We start from the raw sequence: 24,238 nt of genomic DNA on the forward strand, positions 1-24,238 counted from the left end.
AGCTGGGCCTACCTACAGAACTTCAGCTCTGTCTGCCTGGGTAAATTACCCAGTTAATTGTCTTGGCAATGATACTTACAGTCAAAAAAAAGGATAAGCAGAGATGAGGTCAAATCATTACACTGTTCCATTAAAACATTTGTTTTAGGCAAATAGACTCCAGAAAACTTCTTTTGTCATGTAAAATGGAACCATATGTACATAACTTTGTACTGTCATTTTGATGTTAGGTTTATTAATATAATTTTGTTACTAAGCTATTTACTATTTTAGGCTCCTAATAGCTACAAAGGCTTGTTAACAACACTCTAAAATCATAGGGAAGTATTTTCCTTTGGTTTGAGAAGTGAAAACAAAATTCTAAATGCGTTTATTTCCATGCTTTATATTGTGTGTAGCATCTACTTCCTTAAACATGAAAATTTTATCATCACAAAGCCTTTTCCTCAGCCAAATTATTATTACAACCGTGTGAGACTGCATTACTCAGCAGTGTTTAAAGGAAGTCCCAAGGTGAAATATTTCACTTTCTTCTTAAAGCATGAAGACTATTACTACAAAAATAAATAATTACAAAAATTACAGTGGTAATAACCCACTGTATCTTAAATTCTCCTGTTTGGAGTTGGAGATTATTTTTTCCAGTTTCAATTTTGAAATGAAAAATTCTCCCACATAGCACAGCAAAACAAAGATTTCGCTGGCTTGTCATTTGGAGAGATAGAATATATCAGTTTCTGCCAGACTAATTGCACAAAATCCCAACTATTTTCTGAAATTCTTCCTTTACATTTTTTTACAACTAAGGAGTCACTATCCATGGTTCTCCTGCACTGCTGGGCTATTTGTAAAATAAAGTGAAGAGCAGCGGTAGGCAAAGTATCCATACCGATATCCAACAGATTTTGGTACCCAGCAAACAATCTTTGCTTAACAGAGACCAAAGCAATTCTAGAAACCTTCAGTGTCTATTTAATACAGGGAGTAGCATGTCCATTACATGAGTCAGGAAGGAGATACATACACAGCTTCAGCCTCGGAAGTTGTACAGCATTAGTTACCTTAGGTCTATTTTCCTATCTAATGAAAAACAAGTAACTAGACACGAAGTCCAACAAAAATTGTCATTTGTGTTGCAAATAAAGTTAAGGAGGAAGATGGGGGATTACAAGGTAATGTCATCCTATTTGCTCTCTGCTTACCGTAAAAGTACTTAAAAATATTTAATTTTTTCTCCTCTTCTTGACCTCCTAAATGGTTTAAATCTGTTACAGAAAGGCTTGGTAAGGAACACAGAATGAGAGGTGAACCCAGGAATTAAGTATGTTGAAAGGTCCCATGATAATTTAAAATCAATGATCTATTTACCAGTGCCGCATCAAGACAGTCAAGAGGCAAGGAATGGGATAGCATTAACCAAGAACTTTCTTGTACTTTCCCTCAAGGGTAAAGAATTAGCATTAGACAGGAAAAATGTTAAAAATCACAAGACACAAAAACCTTTGAATCATTTGAAGAAGTTAAAAAGATTCACTGAATTAGCTGAAATATGAAAAGAAAAACATCCCCACCAAAGCCTGAACAGGTCTGTTAGGCTTTCAACAGGTTAAAAACCTGTCATAGCCAGGAGGTAGCTCTTAACACGTCAATGGCATGCAGGCAAGTTCTCTGTTTCTCCCCTGGTAAGCTCAATTCAAAGCAAAGTTTGTAAACATCCAGGGGGAGTGGGCAGAAAACGACACCAGGTTTCAGAAACATTTACAAGTGTTTTGCAGAAATGAAACTTCACTTAAAGCGCTCAGTTTCGTTCTCCGGGGCGGAGGATGTGTCTGCAGGCTGAGAGGCAGGCAGCACGGAGAAGCCTTGCGGGGAACAAAGCTGTGTGAGCCTCATGCGCATCCCCACATCCAGCACGGAGAGCGCACCGAGTGTCTACAAGTTGTGCAGAAGCGATGGCGCACAAACCCCAAGAAATCCCCCTGCTGCAGGCTCCTGTTTCACGGACGTGGAGCTCTGACGCCAGAGAAAGCTGTGGACAAACAGGCGCTGCGGCTGTCTCGGTGAGATCAGCTTTTCTCTGGGCTCCTGCTGACAACATTGCCACCTTCCGCAGCCGCCGGGAAGGGCACGGAGCTGCGCCCGGGGGGCTCGGGCAGCATCCCACCGCCCCGCCAATCGCCGCGGAGATGCTGTTTAGGAAGCTGATGTCCCGCCACTGCCCTGTGTAAGCACCCTGGTAACTCAGAATAATTTCTTTCCGGAGCCCGTGATGGAAGCGATGCAGCGCGCAGCGCAGCCCCGAGAGCCGGCGCGGCGCGGCCGAGCGCACACACGGACGGGAAATGCGGCAAAGGGAGCGCGTCCTGCACCACATGTGCAATATACGCCTGACAGTGCATCGCCAGCGTGACTGCTCGTGTCACTTCCAAAACAGCTGAGGAAGCTGAAGAAAGTCAAAGCAGAAGTTAAAGGGAGGCAAATGTCGCTGTCTCCATGCCCGGACCTGAGTGCGTCTCGCTCCAGACTCCAGCCCTCGAGCACTGGACTGCCGTCGTGCCCAGTTTCAGTGAAAGAGGCAATGAAACACATGTACTACCCTGGCTTCTACATACTTATAATGTCAATATATGCATTTTATATAAGTTTTAACATCTGACGAGGTTATACGTTAAAAGGCCGTATTTTGTCTCGCTACCACGAAGGGAAGTATTTTCCTCCTAATCATCCACAGTTCATGTATAGTCAATAAAGCAATAACATTATGACAGCAGTTAAAATACGACCAATAAAAAATCCAATATATTAACCGATACATTTAGTTCACATTCTGGATGGAAAATGGCTTTACTTAGATATAGACAAAATACATCAATGGAGATGTTAATGTGGGATAAGAAAGTACTCTCCAAGAAAGGTCCCAAAAAATCAACACAGCAACCCAAGTAATGCCTATATTAATTTAGAGAATGGGTGTTCAGAGCTTAATAAGTAGAGAAGGGCTTTGCATGCAAGATTACATGCATTTCCAAATCTCAGACCTCTTCTAGGAAGGCAGTCTTCAACATGTAAGGTTTTGCCAAAGAACAAGATTCATAATCAAAGGTACAGAATCAATTAACTGGAACGCACAGGAAAAGAATACTTTTATATGCAGGCTAATCTAAAAAAGGTATAATTTATATTTGGGTTGAAATAACTTCTCCCTCTTGTTTTCTCCTCTACCTGTGTTTAGGGCAGTTTTGGTGTAACCTGTAAAACTAATAGGATTCCATTCCTTCCTAACTAAGCATCAGTCCTCAAAAATCAAGAAATTGAAGTTGTAGCTGAAGTGACCTACAACCAAGGGCAATTCTCAAGACTTGGGTGGATTGTTCTAGAAGCTGATCATGTGGTATGTTGAAGTTTGTTTTTAAAATGGGTTTGCTTTTGAGTATAGCTAGAAAACAGGTTGCTGCTATACAGCAAGATTCAAAAGCAAACTCCTGGGGTCAAATACCTCCCAGCAAAATCAGACAATCATCTCATGCAGAACTTCTCAAACTGTAAACCACAGGAGGCTGCAAAAAGTCAGAGAAAATACTGGGCAACTTATTTGGTTTTGTGTGAAAGACAGAAGGAAAGAAATATTTGGGAATATAATAAAGAACAATCCCATATGGTAAAAAATGTCTTCAGATAATTTGAAGAATGATTATTATACATATATACTGTAAATCTGAGCTCCTTTAAGGCTACAAACCCTGTAAGTTCCAATGACAGCCCATATCAATAAAATTTATCTCTTCCTCAATCTGTACATTCACAATGCATAAAACAGTACCAGCCCTATTAAATTAATATTTATGACAAGCTCAGTGAACCAGAAGACAAGCAGTATTTGCTAAGGCACAAATACAATGTACAAATCTCACATAGTTGCATTGCCCACGTTTCTCAAAAATGAACCTCAGCTTGGAGGAGAAATTTGTTTTTGGGAAACACAAAAGACAGACATGCTGTGCCATGCTGGGAAGATAAATGAAAACACAAATACAATCAATGTAATTTATGGTTTTATACTGAATCTTAAGTGTTCTCAAGTTTGGGGCTTTCAATGTGTGCATGCAGCACTGTAACTATTCTGCCAGGTTTTTTTTGGGAGTAGTTATGATCCTCAGTGTCTGTCCCAACAATACCTGAGAGCACCTCAGGATATTTCTTCACAGATATTTCTTCCCAGTTCACATTACAAGGGATTAGCTGGAGATGCTGACAGACTTGGGTTTGCATTAACAGACATGCTATCAACAGCAGCAGTGTCAAGGTGGACATACACTCCTGTTCTTTATGACAGCCAAGCACCTTGGACTGACTATGGACAATGACTCCTAGGAAGATCATGCAAAAGTCCACCATCGTGATCTACTCAACAGCAAACATGCACTGCTTATTGGAAAAAAAAAAGGGGGGAAGATAACCGTCAAAACAAAAAACATCCACAGAAATGTTCGCTAGGCTTCTTTATTTTTAACTCTAACTCTTTTACCAAGGAGAGAGAAAACAGATAATGTTTCAGAAGTCCAAAGAGGTTAAAGAAAGAGAAGTAAACCACCAAAACAAACAAAAAACCCCCATACACACAACAATCTCCCTCCCCACTTACTGCCAAGTAATGATTTTTTTTTTTGGAGCCACATCAGTGATTTGGCTTTCCAAACACAAATGCCCCAAAGGTAAAATTAGTGGTTGCACAGGACTTCTAATGCTCTAAATATTGTTCCGATACTTCTGATTGGAAAAACTTGGTGTTCCAGAGGACTGTACTGGGACACTGACTAGAGGAGTACTTTTTCAAGACATCTCAGGATGCCCTCAAAGAAGCCTACCAGTCAGGGAGAAGTAACACATTGCAATCTGCACAGTGAATATTGACTCAAAAGACTGGTAGGAAGAGAAGCTTCATCAAACACACAAAAGGCTACACTGAATGTTTCACAGCTGAACTGTTTTCATATACCAAAGTACATTCTTCTGCCAAAAATACATAAAACCACGGGTATTTTTTCCATGAGCTTTTACTGAAAGAGAAGTAATTTGCCTGGTAGAAGTAACAGTAAAATTTGCTCTCCCCCTTGCCCTCCCATGCTCCTGCCCCCCAGGATAGCTGAGATGTTTTAAATACTGTATTTTGGGTAGCAACATTCCAAATCTTTCAAATATTTGAAAGCAACATTCCCCTTTTGAAATACTTGGGGCTTTAATTACTATTTCTGCTCGGAGTACAGAAATTAACTGTTGCTTACCTACACTTAAATATGACATTCAGGAGAAGGAATCTGACAAAGCATACCTTGATATTGTAGAGAATGATCACGCAGGATAACTTGGCAAACTCACACTTTATCCATCTATTTACCCACACAAAATTGCCCAAGAACACAAGCATCCTTAGCACAAAAACCCAGCATGTATCTAGAAAATATCCAGTGTATTCTAACCCCAAACTAACTGCATACAGAATTGCATGGAAAAATCTTACTCTAAATACATACCTACCATTACTGTAGCAAATCACACCTGATAAATAAAGAGAATGGCACTGGTCTTGAAAATTTTCTCTCCACAGTAAGCTATCAAAATTCATTGTATTTCAGGAATTGAAAGTACTGAACAGCAATCCAACAAGCAGAAACCATAATTTTTCAAAATGCAATTTTTTTTAAAAAAAAAAGATTAGCTGATTACTGTTAGTCTTAAACATTTAAAGAAACCCATTCACAAAGTCAAAACTTGCTCTTCAGTGGTTAAACTACTGAAGGAATTTTGGCACATAGTCTTTTTACAAATTAAGTATTGTTTTACACGTCCCAAATCTGTTAGTCATAAACATTAGCAGAGGAATACAAATCACAACTTTTTAATAACCCTGCAGTAATTCTGAACTTGTTCATCTGAACTTATTTAGCTTGTTTTTCCTTCATGACTGGATAAAGCAGACTGCAGTGCCAGGTCTTGGCTCCACCAGTTGCTCATTAAACAAGATCTGGAATTTAGCATTGGATTGAATACACATGGGAACTCATGTGAAGCTGCTCGTATATCATTGATAGCTCTGTTGCTAACACAGAGTTTATCCAAGACTGTACATTTTTCGTTGACTTGAACAAAGCTGTTCGCCATCCTCTGTTTTTGACGTCAGTGGACAACTACCCACTAACAGTATCTGTCACTACAAAATGCTTGGAATTTCCTCACTTGTAAAAGCTGGAAAGTTTCAAGTACAGACCTTTCATTAAAAAACAAAACAAAATATTATTAGATTTTTCAGGATAAGATTATTTTGTGAATATTAGGGGAAGACAGTTTCATTCTCACTGAATATTTTTTCCAATAATTTTTTAGACATAAACAACATCACTGACTGTAAGGAATGGATGTTTAAAAACAATTTTCCTATTCTGCTGCTAAAAGCTGTGGACTCAAATGTATGCTAATTCGTCAACATGGAAGCACCACAGTGAGGTGATTCAGATTTTTCCCATTAACTGGACACCACAGTTATTCCAGTCGGATCTAAGTTGGATGGTATCTATTATTGAGGAAAAATGTATAAAAACACAACCCAAGCATAAACCAGGCTGTTCACATCCCCTGCCTCTTTTCTACAACTCCTTCATTTCTACAAGCCCATATTGGAAAAAGTCATGCTGGTGGAAACTCCCTCCAGAGCACAGAACGACCTCCTGAGAGCAACATGCAGTGCTCCTTTCAGGTGAGCTCTGTGCCAGGGGCGTGAGGCAGGAGCACAACAACTGACTGGATGTTCCCAGTTCAGACACACATCTGGTCAGGGAGACCAGAGGTATTCTAGCCCGATGGAGGCTTCTGTGCTGGCAACAACGCATTTCAGCCTTGATCTGAAAACCAAGCTGCTGCTTTGCAAACACACCGCTCGCTTCTGACCCCTGTGATTTGGCCGAAAGCAAACAAACGTATCAACAAACCCCCGCACCTCATTGGTACAATACAGTGGAAATCCCCCTTTTTCAGCGTGTCAAGATTACCATCAGCTATTAGTCCAGAGACAGGCAGTCGTGTTTAAAAATCCAGTTTTAATCTTCTGCAGAACACTGTATATATTATCTTGAGGCTCCTGTCTTCCTGTGTTTCCATTTTTTTCTGCGTGGAAACCCCTTTTATAGAGAGCAGGCTTTTAATCTTTGTTTTTCAGGGTACTCATATTTTCTATATGGCATTTGTATCACATGTCTATCCATGCCACACTTATAAAAATAAGCATGTCTGTCTCACTGTAAAAGTGTGATCGTGTTACTGCGTTTATTAAACATAGCCCACATTGGAAATACCAGATATCTGTTGCTTCAGGTGGTTGTGGCAGATCACAGAAATGACATAAATTACTTATTCTCCTGGAATCAAAGCTGTGAAATTCTGCATTTTTCCAGTTGTGTCATCCACCTATGAAAGAACACTATTCATTGATTAGATTACTAAGAAATTGTGTTCTTTTGATTTTCTACATGCAAAGTAAACAAATGCAAATAATATTAACTGCTTAATCTCTTCACTTCTAGAGATATAAAACAGCATATACCTGAGCAGCTCTACAGATAAAATTTTATCCCTTTCCATGAGAGGATAGACAAAAGAAAAATATTTTATTTTTTAAAAGAAAAAAAGGAGAAAAAGCCTAAGGACTACTCTGTCTAGAAAAGACAAAGCAAAAGAAGCATTGAAGAAATGATATCAAAAGCTTACTAGGGACCACTTTCAGTTCATAGAAAGTATGTGTATTTCTGCTCTCTAAAGACAAATCCCCTCTTTTGAAGTGACTGCACAAGGAAAAGTATATCTTAACAAACCAAAAAATAAATTCTTACAAAAAAACTGCTGCTGCTTCAGCTGTTTCTGAAAGGACCTTCAGTTTTCACAACTGCATGATCTCTGAGAAGCAATTCCAAGCAGATGATATGATCTGATCTTTGGCTCCAAGGCCATTCCCATATGTACTTTAGAAATAGTGCCCACACTGGCTTTACAGCTCTGAAGTTTTGTAGAATTTTATCTTCTGAGTGAGCCTCGTCGCTCTTATCAGGGTTCTCCCACTCTGCCATTGTTACATTCTTTCTTTGAAGATGTTAAGGCAGAGCCAACATCTTTCCAATGAGAGGGATCTGACCTTATGATCTCCCCCCCTTCCACCCGTTTCATCTGTTTGAATATTTATATGTGTGTATATATAAGAGCCCAGATTTCATCAGAGGAAGATGATGAACATTGATCAGCTGGACAAAACTGATCTATCAAGCATTCAAAAAAGCTGCTTCTCTGTGGAGTGACCTGAGAAACTGAATGTATGTAAAAGATGTTCTGTACATGCCTTTCTTTAATTTGAGAAAGTCTAGAAGGATATAGATGCTTTCTTTACAGAGCAGCAGGAGATTGTTTCTGCATTTCATTAATATATGAAGCCTAGATCCTGCTTTCATGTGATTTTTCTTATGATAGGGAGGTACTCTGTAAATGTTCTTAAATGCTTCCCTTGTCTGGTGAGAGCAATAGTGATAAAAGTCTCTATCTTCATCAAATGGAAGCCAAACACCCTTTAACATGAGCCATGCTAGCTCAAAGCACCTATTTCATGTTGGCTCCCTGTGTTGCTCCTGTTGTTTCTCACCCAGATGATGAAAGATAGTGTGTTAGGTAAGACAGTGCAAAAATCACAGTAACATACCCATTTATCATAAATGCTGTTGTTGAGTCAACAAAACAGCCTACAGCATACCCAGGATAATTCTAAAGTAGAATACTACCTGAATCCACAAAACCAGATTGCTTATTGTACATAAATTTCTTCAGAGCTTGCCTGTACATTTCTACAGCAACTTCCATCATTGGCCTACATTAAAGGACTTAAGATTCGAGATTTCATCCCTGTGCATCAGCTGATCAGCAGCAATGTTTTGTATGAGCTGTTCTTCTTGGCAGTAAATAATTCAAAGTCTTTTAAAACTCCTTCACTGAGGAGAGACTGAATTTAGCGTTATGCAAACAGAAATGAGAAGTCCACAATAAACACTTTCTCCAGGCACTAGAACACTCAAAGTTGAGTAATTATGACTCCCCGTGGTTTCACAGGTTAAGAGAAACTAAAGAACAACTTTGAAGTTGCTCGTTGATGTCACAGATTTAAGAGTTTTATGTACTTGCCATACCAAGTTCCTAAAATAAACTGTCTCAGAGAAGTTGCATGGGGAATAACAGCTATCCAGCCAAGGATCTTGTTTTCTGCAGTGTTTTCAGGCACTGTAAGAACAGAGCAGAGTAGTTATGTCCCCTTCATACTGCCCCTGCCCCCAGTAATTAGCACCACATGAACCTCCTGAACTAGAGGCTTCATACCAGACATTCACATTCAGTAGGTATGGATCGATCTCTGAGCCTGTCCAAATCAAACGTGATCTGTGGTTTATACCTCTATTGCCAAGAACTCTATTAATATCACATACTTCTAGTAGTTTAACTTCAGAAATACATGAAAAACATTTCCAAGTTGTTAAACTTACTGGAAAGGGAAAGAATTCTAATCAGCACAATTTTCTTCAGGTCAGTTTATCTTGAATATTAACTAGTAGGCATAGCTATGAGCAGAAGACAGGAGTATCTAAGGCAAACTAACTGTTCCCAAGCCTTGCAGTGGCAGCAGTCAAATGAATCCTGGAATCTCTAAAAATACCAACTCTTATTACTTTCTGTTAGGTATGGCAAATTATTTCTATAATTTTTACAATGAAACAAGCAGGAAAAAAACAGGTAAGTTGAAGACATAAAATCACCACCAGTGGAAGAGTGGAAGCCTTTGTTTCCACTCTCTCATGTCTTTGCAGGCAAGTCTTTACTTTTTGCTGGGTAGGTATTTCTACAAAGTGAATAAAGACTTAGTAATCAATTTAATTAAGCTCAGTAATAAACTCTTTTCTTTTCCAGGTGTTAAAAACACTTAGTGATTCAGATTCAGTTTGTAAAAAATTATGAGGTGTTCACTTAAAATCTTAATCCAAGAAGTTGCTCTGGGACTGCAAAGAAAACCAAAGGCAAGCCTACACAGGCAGGGGCAGGCAGAGCTGAGTTCTTTTGCCTGTTTTGTTCCCGGCTGGCCAGACAGAAACCAGCTCCAGCCCAAAACACACAATCGTTTTCATGTGATGTGTCCAAGCTAATAGGCCTTATTTAGATACAACACTGCAATAATACTTCCATATAGCCACAAGATCAGAGCAGGCTCCTGTCAGATGTCTCAGTGGCCAGGCAGCTGAGCTCTGTCCTCCACCACAAACACTGGTTTGAAAGCTTGAATCGGTTTATGGAGGTTGCTTTCCCTATAGCAAGTGACAATTCTCACATCAAATCCCTTGCTTTCACGATTATAAATATTTACCTTAAGACACTGGACCCGAATAAATTAGTATCTAGTTACAAAGAAATCTAGGTTCAGTCCTGGTAATTCTTGCCCTGACACAAAGCTCTTCTGAAATCCAGTGGGACTGTTCTCATGAGCAATGTCCAGTATCCAGTGGTAAGATTCTTACAACCAGCCCCCACCAATATTTTATTTTTGACATTAAATTGCTTATACTGCAGTGCTGAAGTTTCATGGGACTCTGCATGCAAACAATACCGACAAGCATATCAGCACTTCTCTAAACACAGCTTCCTAAAGTACTTAATGCAAGTCTACTGCTGGAGATGTTTCACATACCAAGTTATGCACCAAGTTCACAGCACAGACAAGTACAGTTACAAAAGCAAAGTCTAATTTTACAAAGGCTCCAAAATGATGTGTTCAATTTTTGACATGAATAATCACCTCCAGGAGCCAGCAGCCTGTATGTCTGTATCTTACTTGTTTACCTGGTCAGAGAGCAAAAAGCAAAGTCAAAATGTAATTCTGGGGTTTTATTTTAAAGGTAATGGGAAATTTTGCTCTCAGGACACTTACAAAACACCTCATCTCATCCCATTCTGTCTTACCATAAAACTATCTCAAAATACAGTACAACAATGTACAGTGTGTTATGCATCCCAAAACCACACAGGTAATTCAAGGATTGCCTCCCCTTGCATCTACTTTTTTTTTTTGGTCCCTTTTGCTTCTGACTGATATTGATAAGATACATAAGATGTTAATAAGATACATAAGTATGCTTATTTCATCATGTCAGGATTAGATTTAGTTAATTTGTTTTTTCACTAGTCACACATTTGAATTGACAGATAAACATTTTAACAGAAACAGCATTTGTTTTTAACAAGTACAAATTCAATGCAGAGTAACAAGAACTACATCTCAGCATTCAGAGCTCTCAAGTAAGAGTTTAAGAGAATAGAAGCTTGGAACTATGATAGAGGAAACTTACACTAAGTGTACAAGTCCAATTTCCAATTAATGTAAACTAAAAGTGCCAATTTATAATCAAAAACAAAAACATCCTTCATTCTCTCCCCTCCCTGCCTCCAGTAGTTTAACAGTATCCAGCCCAATTTCTTTTGAAGTTGGTTGAGGAAACAACTGACATTAAGATAATTTCAAAAAGATAGAAAATAGGATCAGAGATGAGGTATAATGCAGTTTTGCTACAATTAACTGATGTATTTATGAAGTGCCTTGAGACACATATATAAGGAAAGCAACAGTGACAATGCAGATGTATCCTCTGTCCAAACATTATGGTTTCATGAAATAACCTTTTGCCTAGATGAAAAGCACATCCTACTAATATTTTATATATATATATTTATTAAAGAAAACGAATAAAAGGCAGGAGTTCTGGGAAGACAGACAGCTAGCTATGAAGCTTTTAGAAGAAATCTATGTACATAAAGGAATGAGCTTTGTGTCCAGAACATCTTAAAATTTAAACAAATGAGAAGACTGCACTAGTACAACAGTTGCAGATGTCTGTAGTCTGGAAAGGATCGTATCAGTGCAGATTTACATCTTCCCAGAGCAGACATGAAACAAGCTGCAGCAGTCGGAGACTTACACGAGCATTCTAAACTAAGCATTCTACAGTAACAGCTCAGGAAAAGGAAAAAAAGGAGGAAAGAAAGAGAAAAGTTGAATCACACCCTAATTAAAACAATTTTTCTAGTACAAGAGTCTTCATGTAGGTTAAGGTCTATACAGCAGGATACAGCTGCATAAATGCAAAAGCTCGTGGTTTAAAAACAACAGAGAAAACCTGAAAAATGGAACTAAGATTGTAAGAGAGAGAAACAGGAAGAAAACAGGCAAACAAAACCAAATGTAAAGCATGAAGAAAAGCTTGTGAAGGAAAAGATAAATGAGAACAAAAAAAGGCAGTGAACCAGAATTATATCAGACTAGGACTTAATATTGAACTTAATTTTCCCTTTGCTACCGATCTATTTACATCTAAACTATCAATAGTTTTATCTGTAGCCATAATAAACCCCAAATAAAATATCTTCCCTTAGTTTTTGAATTGCTTCCAAAAAGAGTTAAAAACACTTCAGAAGCAGAAGATTACAAATTGGGAAACTCAGAAAAGATTTGTAGCTATCAATGAAGATAAAAACCAGATACAGACCTTTGCAAAACAGGAAAAAGTATTTTGCAAAAGGATATGGTCAAACACAAAAGGCGGCTGGAGGCTAACACTCAGGTAATGAATGCTGAAATATGTAAGAAAAGTATTTCCTTTTTTATAATTTGGGTGGAGGGTAGTGAAGAGAGAAGTAATATTCCCACTTCAAAGTCCCCCTAACTTTTTATGAAGAGTAGTCCTTCCAAGCCTACAGCCACTACCAACCAGCTGCTTTACTAGAAATCTCATAATTTGTTGCTACCCCTTAAAATTCAGGTAAATAATCCAATTCAGAAAGCAACCACAAGTGTAGACCAAACATTTTTAAGAATTCCAGAAAGGGCTGTGCTGCAGAGGAACTCAAGGAACTGAAGACTGAACGCTATACAGTTAATAGAGACTTTTCCACTGAAATATTATACCCATGCTCACAATAACAGATGAGCATTCCTGAACTACTTTGCTACCAGAAAGTATGCACTTTATTGGCCTTATCATTGATAAGACATTGCTCAGGCCTTTCTAGTGCTCTAAACATGAAAATATTAAGTGAAAACACAACTGAAGCCCTGAGCAACACTAGAGGCATCATGGTACATATTTAGTTGTTATCTGAGCCTGTCTTGAAGGTATCTGTCAAAGTCTCTCAAGCTGCCAGAGACAGATGACCACAAGAATGCCCTGCTGTCCCATTACCCCCCAAGGTTTTTCCTACAACAGTGCAGCTAGCACTCTACTGACCCCACTTCATTCTGCAGTGCTACAGCAAGTGTGGCGCCTTCTTCTTACTCACCATGGGGGATAGATGTGGATAACATCCTGTGGTCTGCTCTTCAGGTGAGCTGCTGTCTCTCTTGTGAAGAGGACTTTGAGTATTGGCTCCTCTGCATTGACGACAGCATCCTCGGGTGAAAGCATAGCAAGAGACTGATCCAGCTGCTGGCAGATGGCAACTTGTATTGTGCACTCCTCAAATATTTCCAAGATCTTCACAATTAAAACACCAGATTTATCTGGAAAGAAAGTGAAAATGAAAAATAAAAATACAAAGTCTGGATGAGGAGAAATAAAGACGTTCCGGCACTCTAAAGATGTGCATCCCTCTGTGCTCTGCACATCTGTCTGACCTTGATAAATCCATGTATGAGTAGAATATACAGCCTTATCAAAAGACCTACGTTAAGCTTTTAAAGTAATTTTTGTTTTCTCTACAGATACTATTAATTGTAAAGAAAAAAATCCCACCTGCACTTCTTCCAAACACAAATGAAATCATGAACTCCCTACAAGAAACCCTCTTCCACCATACCTTGTAACTCATTGACTTTGTTCAGTCTTTTTTATTAGATACTGCAAAAAATGAATTTGTTTAAAAACAGAATAATCAAACATAGTGTTAAAATTGAAGCTGTGTTTCCATCTTTGGCCTTTCTCAAAGTAGTCAGGAACCAAGTTAGAAAAGTACAAAGCATCTAAAAGCTGATGATTCGCATTGAGGGACAAATGTGGAGAAAGAAGGAACAAGATGCACAGCCTAAAAAAGAATTATTGCAAAACTGATCATCCATTTTAACAGAAGGCAGTCAGGGTAGTCAGAAGGCTCCCTTGCTTTAAAGCAACATTAACAGATACAAGCATTTATATAGATCAATTCTTAGCACTTTTGTCGCTGCTGAACAAGAATCAACTTTGCACTGAAATTAAATTACTCCTAGGTCCCTTTGGATTCTGCACAGGGCAAGAACTACTCAGGCAGACCTTGGTCTGAACTATAATATTGTGTAAGGTTTATTCTCATTCTCACCTAGCCTTACTCAGATCTGCAATCCCGTCATTGAGGGAAGAGGGAGAATAGCTGTTACCCTGCTAAATGCTATGAGCATTTAGTGGGGCAGAAAAGGGTCCCAGAGGACAAGGGCAGCAGAGCCCCAGTTCTGCCCTTCTTGATTTACAAGTTGCATTGGGAAAAATACAACATCCCAAGAAAAACAGCTGATATAAATTATTGTCTTCCCACAGCAAAGAAGTAACAGGGGAGGAACAGTGAATGTGATACTGGAACTTAACAGCAGAGCTGTACTAGTTATTTGTTTGTTTATTTTAAGGCTCATTTCACAACTGTGAATGTTCTTCCTCTGGAAAATAAATCAAAATATTTTAGTTTGAGTTTATGAGAAACTTCAAAAAAAATTAACCCAACCCTCAAGAAACCCAAACCAAAGAAACCAGGCCCTAAAACCTTTCAAATTTATTCAATAAAGTTGAATTCTACAAAAATAAAATAAAAAATTCTGTCCTTGTCTTTATTAAATTTCATACTGAAACAGAAATAAATCAGTTTGGAAATATAAAACAAAATTGTTCTCAAAACCACTTTCATGTGAACCCATTTTTCATCACATGCAACATGCTTCTGCAAAGCATTCTGCTTCCCCTGAACTGGTATTTTCCAGCTGTAATAAAGGGTTCCACCAGACAGTCTGACACAAGACGTACATAATCCACTTCTGTCCAAGCCATTACGGCTTGACCTCCTTTTCCAGATCTGAGAAGGAGGAGAATCAACTCTTTCTGCCAAGTCCTTTGAAACTGACTGATAAAGGTTGTCCCTGCTGCTGCTCCTCACTGCTATCACCTGCTCAGAGAAAGCTGTAACATCACAGTGCCACTGCAGATACTACACTGTGATAATGTTTGCTTATGTGAAAATTCTGACAAGGGTGAGCACTGACTAGTTTTCTATGCCTGAAGGGAAGGGCTTAGAATATTCACATTTGAATTCTGTTTTGCCTGACTAGCTGCAGTTGTGGTCCTCTGTCAACCCCAAGTCATTTGGCACGCATAAACAAATTCTGCTAACCACAAAAATTCTCATCCTTTAAAGTAACTAAGCATTTACCTCTTCCCTCTAGACATACAGCACAATTTGCATTTACATCCACTTCAAAAACCAAGTCACAGAAAAATCAGTTTCAATTTTCAAATGCACCAACAGCTTATTAAAAAAAGAGTATTAAGACAGCTCATGAGAGAGACTGCTCATCACTTCTGAACTATGCATTTCTTACATGCAGAATTTTATGACTCTGGTCAGCAGTTTACATGTTACTCATCTGATACAGCATGTTGAAGACAATGAATGACAGCGTAGTAACATTTTTCTTTTAAATACCTCTGACTGTAAAACAGATAAAAATACTAGGTAAATCAAGAACTACATCTGTATGAAAGTTTCTAAAAGACATTGGAGTAAAAAATATCCTACCAAGACATCAGAGTCTCTTGCAAGCCTAAAGTTGGTGGAAATACTGGGAGCTGATACTAAATGAAGCAGAATGCTTCTACACTAAAAGCATCTCAATTTCGACAAGTAGCCAAGTCTCACACTTGGCACACATGCACATTCTACAGAACCACAATCTATTTGTTTATTTAGATACACAGAGATAGTTTAGTTTAATTACTCTGAAATTATTATTACTGCTGATGATAGTGTTCTCTTGAACAACATGGAAAAGCACTTTGGATTGCTGGCACATGATGAAACACCAAAGTTCAGAATGTAGCTTCGGTTTTAATACATTTGGCTCTTGTATTGTTATGTCAATCAAAAATAAATCAAACATATGTGGCTTCATACTGAAGGGCAAATTTGTGGGTGAGGAGACAGGCAGGATCACTGCACATTCTACAGTTTCCAGAGTTTACTTGTTTGTTCATCCATGTGGAAAGCTCACTTTAGGGTTTTGCAGTGTTCTCCTTCACTGTCGGATAACTTACATAAATTCCCATTTGCTTGCTTAAGTTATCATTCACTTACTTTCATTTGTAAAACACAATTACAGCCCAAGAAATTTAAAAACAGAGATGTGCCTGTTTCATGGCAATATCCAGTCATCTTAAATAAGAAAGAATACCTTAAAATTGTATGCTTTTTTAAAGGTGCAATCAGTAACTATGCTGTAGTTGTGCCCATTCCTAAACTGCAAATTTCTTCATTTCCCATTCTGTCGCCCAGAATACTCATGAATTTCTTCAGGGTTAGTTTCTAGGAAAATTAATCAGCTAATTCAGCTAACTGCAAAGCCACTTCAGTTTACTTAGTTCAAGGTAAACTTTACTCTCCCACTGAAAGACAAGTACACATGCACATTTGCTGAGAGTGAGCATACAGCTGCCTGGATGCATTTAGAAATCTTCCATGAAGGAGCAATCAGCAATTTGAGGACTGCTTAGCAAAGCATTTATAGAATCATTGAAGATCTTGAGTTGGAAGGGACCCATAAGGATCCTCAAGTCCCACTCCCTGCTCCTCACAGGATCACCTAACACTAAATCATACAACAAACATTCCTTGAAATGACAGGCTCGGTGCTGTGGGGAGCCTGTTCTAGTGGTTGACCATGCTTTCAGTGAAGGACCTTCTCCAAATACTCAATCTGGTTCCAGATGCCTCTGTGAAGTGAAATACTTGAGGGAGATAAAGATGTAAACCCAGATCAGCCTCATCAGTATGAGACACAGGTTCATTTCTCAGCAAAGCCCTGGGTGCTCTGAGCTCAGGTGACAGAGGACTGCTGCAGCTCACTGGTCCTGGAACACAGCCTAACATGGACAGCTGCCGCTTCCAGCATCTCTCCATAGCCTTCACAGAGCCAGCTGGAAAGTCAGAGGAAAAAGCCACTGACAGGATCAAGGATCATTGGAAATATCTGGCCCCATGAGTATAAACAGAAGGTTCATTCATCCCAGGGGCATGAAGTGTAATTCAACCACCGATACACAAGGGTTAAGGTGCTACAAAGAAAGCCAGAAAGGCACTGATAAATCTGGCTGAGTATGAATTTTGCAGAGGCATTTGAGATGTACAACATGTGCCCTCTAAAGAACACCATCTGAAAGGAGGGGACAAGGCCTATAATGCTCCCTCACTTCTCATAGAATTTTCCATAAGAGAAATCTTCACAAAGACATGCAGTAACATGCTGGCTACTACTGAATCAACATACTGGTCACAGAAAGGACAATGGACAAGAAAAATCATGTACCAGTTAGGGCCTAGATTAGTTACATCACCCTTTGCAGAACACCACTGTGATCAATGCTGCTCTCTGAAAAGCAACAGACAGAAATCATCGCTAGTGGACCATGATCAAACAAATCAGTTCCTCCACACTTTGCAAGTGATCCCAAAGGAGTGAAATCCATGAGAGACTGACTGGTGGGAAGAACAAGCCATTTAAGCAGGGAAGCCTTGCTGTGATTGTCCAGATCCTCCTCCCTCATTCCCAGACAAGAAACAAGAAGCTCTGACAAAGATGAAGAAATCCTGATCCAAACCCAGGCAAATGGAACATCAACCTCTCACTGCTACTGTTAGCAGAACCTTTGAAATCACAGGGAAAGGTCTTTTTAGCAACAGTAATAATGGAATAAATCTGGCAATGATTTCGGGTATAATTTAAAAAAAAACAACCCTGCTGATACATAACTGTGTGATCAAAACAGGCCTATATTGCATGCATGGGTTCAGAAAAACAACCAGTAACTTTTTGGTAGGAGAAAAACTTATTTCGAACTACTAAGAACACAGACAGTAATTCCAGTTTAGAAAGTCCCCAAGTCAGAGATCTGTAGGAGGCATTTGCGAGAATACTTTGGGAAAATATCATCAAGTGTTAGCCCTATTATCAATTTTTCTAGGCATTTTGGTAGCTCTTGTCACTGCCAGAAACAGGATCCTAAGCTAGAGGCACTTTGGTTTAATCATCTAACAGATCTGCTCTGACATACATAGTTAATTATTTAATTCCAGGTGTCCTCTGGGAGTTGGTTTTCTCACTCCCATTTGCAACCCAGACATGAAGCAGTTCAAACAAAAATAATTCCAGTGCCTGGGAGATGAACAAACAAATTTCACACTGAATGCATCAGTTTCCTTGGGTACTTATTTTCATTTTTGTTTATTACTTTAGTACACAGGGTGATGCTGCCCTTCAGTCATACACCATGACATCAAAATATATTTTGACGCAGTACTTTGCAGATGTTCTGAATTTACTCTGAATTCCAGGAGGGTTAAAAAGAAACAAGAAAAAAAAAAAAAAGCAGGGAAAATATAAAAAAGGGGGAAAAAAAAGCTCCCCATTCCTTTGGAGCTCACAGACTCTGAGGTCTTGAGCCCTTTGAAGACTTTAGATGACTCTACGGTCTTTGTCAGACTGAATGTCCTTAATCTTCAGACCTAACATAATGGCTTCACAGCAGACACATATATTTAAGCCACATCAGCACTGAATGTACATGGTCACAGATGATGCACTGGCCATGCCAAGGGCAGCTTAGGACCGAGGCTAAGAAGAAAGTCAGCCTGCTCTGACTCTCAACAACCAAAAAGCAGTTTGGAGACAAGAGAAGGAAAAAAACATTGAGGAGCACAATTTAAAAAAACAAATGTTCAGACATTCTGGCTTCAGTGCCCGAAATACAACTCTAAAGTTTGTTTTAATAACTCTGTAACTACCAATAAGGAAGACAAATGAGGAGGAAAATATAGAAATGATGATCTCTTGGGAGCCACATATTTTATGTTTCTCTAGTGACAGTGACAGGAAGCTGAACACAATACAAGGAGAGGATCATTGGTACTTGCTGTATGGAAATTCATCAAATGTATCAGTAAGACCACATGCAGCTTCACCTCACTCCATTTTTGCAAAAATTTTGCTAAAATGCTACTGTTGAAGTGTTCCAAAAGAGCACCTGTAGCCTTAAATGGAAAGTTCTCAAAGGGAACAAACTCTCTTTAGAGCCAGTCAATAGAGCTCCAGCAGCAGAGCATTCTCTACAAGACCTATAGAGTGAGACAAAGCATTTCAGGATGGCAAACTGAATTCTGCATGGTTTGAACGTGGCAGCTGGGATAGCCAGTCCACCTCCATGCAGACCAGACCAGCAGAAGTAACAGTAACAGCACCACATTAACAAGAGGAAAACACAGCCAAGTTCAGCCTATGACAGCAGGTACTCCTGAATTTTTCAATTTTCCATTCTCACTGAAAATTTAGAAATCTTGCGACGTTGCAGGAATGCATCCCCCCCACAGGGCTGAAGGATGTGATGTGTTCATCTGAATATATCTGAATGTAACAGTCACATGACACAAGGCAGAAATAAGTTCATAAAGGCCACAGTACCAATGCAGAAAACAGTGAACTACAACAACACAGACCACATCTCAGAAACACAGAAGAAAACTGGAGCTGAGGAAAATGCCAAGCAGTGAATGGCTCTGCTTCACTGAGCATTCCAGGAAAAAACCCAACTCATATCCAAGCGTGAAGGAGAATAAAGTGGAAATTATTACTATTGTGATAATGAAAAGTCTATATAATTAGGACCATACACATACCTACAAGTACACATGTGAACTACCATGAAAAGCAAGACTGACAAAATAAAACTCCTCAGCTCAGCCACAAGACTTACCTCACAAATCAGATGGATAAAAAAGACCAAGCAAGCATGACAAGATGCAAAAGGAAGACTATTTCACCACCTTCCTTTTAAATCAATTTAAAAATTACCCTTATGCAAGTAGAGCTTTCTGAATAAAGCCATGACAAACTCATAAGAAGACACAGGGGAGGAAGACGAGCTTGCTTGGAGTCACATTAATATTTGAAAAGCTGCTAACAAATACATGCTTTGTGCAAAAATATAGAGGACAACTTGTTCTTACCACCTGAACAGTCACAATTCTTTATCTTAGTGATATTCGAATGATACGGGGAAAGGACAGATACTTTTAAGAAAAATTACCATTACTTTTGCTTAAAGAACCATCAAACAAATAGTGTACATGAACTACAGTTCAGAAGCAAATTTCTACTCTACCTGGCATATCTAGTTGATGTTTCTAAAAAACATGATTGAGAAGTTAAGTTATACTTTTTCTTAACTGGGAAATTCTTTAGAAATAAGCAGTTTGCAAAACACAGGTGTTACAATCAAGTCAAATTTCTATTAATCCTAGGTAAAAGCTTTTATAAAATAAACTTTCCCACTGAAAGTGCAAAGAATTGTGGGCAATTAAGGTTGGCAATAGTATTCCCTGCACAAAGAATGAAAGGCACTTTCTGCCTTTGGTTCAGTTGAATAGGTCAAATACACATTATGGAATTATAAAGGAAACAAAGAAAATTCCAGTTTATGCCTTGTTTAATAAAGCACTCTAGCAACACTCTTCCAAATTTGTCCCACTCAGTTGTTTTTTTCAAAGGCATTATTTCATCCCAACATCATTTAACTTGTAATTGTTAAATGTGGTTCCAAAACTGCAGTTAGCAGACACCCTCCTGGGACATCACATACTATCTGCAGTGGAAGAATAGCCAACCACTTTCTGGTTCAAGCCACTAAGTTTTACTTTCATTCTGAAGCGTAAAAAGTATAAAATGTCAAATTACAGGCATAAATAAAAACAAAAACATTATTTTTCTTGGCAACCCATGATTGTTCTTCCTCCTCCCTCATGTATAACATGCAGGTGCAACAAACTCAGCAAGCACATAGATACCCAGCAGACCCTTGTAATCCAAAGTCAATGCTGAAAATCAGCTCTGGATTACAAGGTTTTCACAGGTTTTTACAAGGTTTGCCTGTACAAAACCATCTGGTTACCATTCTGATCTATACATGCAGTTATTCTTCCTGGACTGGTAATTTCTAAAGCTATTCAAGAAGATTTTTCTCAGAAACACACCAAGTCTCTTATAGGCACAGTGGCTTCTTGCCACATTTATATGAATTTTCAAAACTCTGCTGAATCTAGCTGTGCTTTAAACCCTGGACATTCTTTATAAGAACATATGTAAGCTACTAAAAGAGACTATGAATGTCATTATTGTTTCTCATAGGAAAACAAAAACAATACAAAGAATTCTTGTTTGAAGAAGAAAAGTTTACATTTGATTTTTTCCTTTCCAATGCTGTAACAAGTTCAGACAGTGGCCTAGGAAAAAAAATTGGCCACCTGTCATGTCTCTGATTTATAGTACTAACTCTTAAGCAATAAAACAAACTATCAAGAACTAAGAAAATAAACAACAACTAGCAAATCTCAGATTTCTGTCTTTTTAGAAGAATTTTACATAGTAAGGGAAATCCTGTTAAGGGCTACCCATGTTTTCTTTATCACGTAAAAGTTTCATGGCATTCAAACTCCTAAAATCCTTTCTTCCCACCATTTTAACTAGTCACTGAAATGGGAAGAGAGGGAGTGATTGATTGTATCTATTCTCTTCTGTAAGCCTTTTAGCCTTCCTGCAAACGTGTTACATGTGAAACCCTGTTCTCACCTCCAGGGCTTCACCCTCCTCCCCTCAAGTGTATGTTCCACTCGCCTCAGCAATCTGAAGATGTTGCCCCTTGAAGGTCACTTTTCCCTGAGAGGAAGGAGCAGTTTGGAAGGAAAGATCAATGGTTTTGCTTTATTGTCAATTCACTACTCAAATTCAGTTTTAACACAATCATGAATCTTAACCTTGGATCAACATGGATCAAATCTTGCATCAGATTACAAATGGTAGAGAATAAAATGTTTCTGCATTTAAGGTAAAGAACTGTTTTGATGATAGCTGCAAGACAAACAAAACCAACAGAAGGCAGGATGTATAGAAAGCAAAATTTCAATAGTTACAGTAGGAATCCACATGAGTTTGCTTTAAACATTTTTAATGTCCCCTCCTATAGACAGGAAGGTTGTCTGAATGCTAACTCAGAAAACCACTATTTTTTCTTCCAGCAGATGTTGACAGGAAAAAGGTTTGGGTTTTTGTTGTGGGTTTGGTTTTTATTTTTTTTTTCTCTCTTTCTCTCTTTCAGCTGTCCAGATCTCCTCTTTGCCCAAACAGGAAACTTCATGGGGAAGTTGCAGCACTGCATACAGGAAAAAGCCTGCAAATGGTCTACAAGCCCTTGCACAGAGTACCCTCAAACCATCAGCTTGGCTGATCAGAGACTTGCTGCTACATGGCCTGCACCTCAGCCCCCCTTTTACATCTTGTGAAGAACAGAAAATTATGGATTTGTGGCAGAGCCTGACATTCGCCTCTGTTAGAGCTGAACCACAGGAAGCATCCAACCAATGCTGTGTATTCCCTCCCTTCAGGCCTCTGCCTGGTATCGTTACCTTGATTTACAGAAGTGGGATTCACCTTGCTGGAACCCATAACCTTAGTGAGTGCCTGTCCCAACACAGGGACTGGCAGTAGACTGTGACTCTGCCCCAAATTTGTCAAAATCTGAGAAAGCACAAAGGTTTTTTTCTACCCTGCAGAATGAGTCAGCCGAAGCAAGACCCTGTGCGCTGCATAAACACCAGAAAGTGCGTGCTGAAAGGAGGTGCTCTCTTCTGGGCAGTGATTCATCCCAGTGACCAAGAGGCAGCCAAACCACAGTGGTTACTTACAGAATGGGGTCAGGGAGGTAACAGACAGGAATTCTTTTAAAAAACAAAGCCGAAAACTAGGGTGTTTTGAGTAATATGGACGTGGGTACAACCTAAAAAGTAAGCAACAGCAAAATAGAGGCATAAAATTCTTCAATATGAAATGCCTAATGGGGTGACAGCTGGAACTTCTGGAAACATTTTTCCTTAAATATCATATGTAAGGAGGACTTTAAACCAATCTCATTTGAAATTGCTTCCCGCTGCTTTAGCAATGAACTTCTGGTCTGCATGTCTATGGGATATCCAAAATGACGTGACAGCTCTCCCGGCAGCTAACTTACTTCAATCCTCCACATTAATCTTCAGGATTCTTCAGTGACTAAAATGAGTTTGTTATTTGAAAAGTTCTTTCCTCTAATTCCGTGCCGAAGTCAGAAACAGTCTGAGAAATGGTGTGGCTTAGAAATATTACTGAGCAAAACAGGAGAAACAAAATTCAAGAATATTCTTAGATTAGTAAGATCACCTTAACTTTAACCTAAATAGATGAAAGCTGAAAGTGGCATGCATTTGCTATGCTGACACTTCACATTCCTGACTAGAAGCAAAGAGAAGGTTATCTAGTTACATTACTAAAATTTCAACTGTTCCAACCGATGTGCTCCAAACCAAACACCAATTTCATTTTGGTGACACAAAACATTATGGCTGTTCTAAAAATATAATTATCAAAAATAAATTTTGCTCTAGATGGTAAAAGTATCCCCAAAATATTGTCACAGCTATTTTAATGATTATTTTATAATTGTTATACTTTGGAATAAGGATTGAGAATTGGAAGTGAAACTCAAGCTGTGAAGTTGAAGTATATTCCTAAACTTATGGCATGTTCAGCATTTTTCAGAAATTGCAGCAAATGCTTGCAGGGTAAATGAAACAGTAGCTTGTCCTAAAGACTTCTTGTACATTTTTTGTTATGATGGAAAAGGCATATCCCAGAAATAGTTCATCTTCTGCCAAAACTAAATAATTTTAAAGACACTCACCAGAATGTTTTAAATGTACTTAAGAATAGAGCAAGGTATTTTCCCATAGCCTTTTTCTCATAAAATGCTAACCAATTCTGACTCATTTTCTGAAAGAAAGAAGAATCAAAGAAAGGAATTCAGCCAGGGGC

At 38.7% G+C, this 24,238-nt stretch overlaps 1 protein-coding gene across 3 annotated transcripts in view; it reads right to left on the bottom strand.

Moving 5' to 3' along the window:
• Positions 1–24,238, bottom strand: part of SPIDR (scaffold protein involved in DNA repair) — a 194,405-nt gene that overhangs the window by 106,037 nt on the left and 64,130 nt on the right. For all 3 annotated transcript variants that reach the window (XM_086888531.1, XM_086888544.1, XM_023921152.2), the window contains one exon: positions 13,402–13,621. In XM_086888531.1, the coding sequence (XP_086744657.1) occupies positions 13,402–13,621 (220 nt within the window). The remainder of the gene's footprint in view (positions 1–13,401; positions 13,622–24,238) is intronic.

The sequence above is a fragment of the Cyanistes caeruleus genome, chromosome 1 (genome assembly GCF_971803275.1).
Source record: "Cyanistes caeruleus chromosome 1, bCyaCae1.hap1.1, whole genome shotgun sequence".
Classification (NCBI taxonomy): Eukaryota; Metazoa; Chordata; class Aves; order Passeriformes; family Paridae; genus Cyanistes; species Cyanistes caeruleus.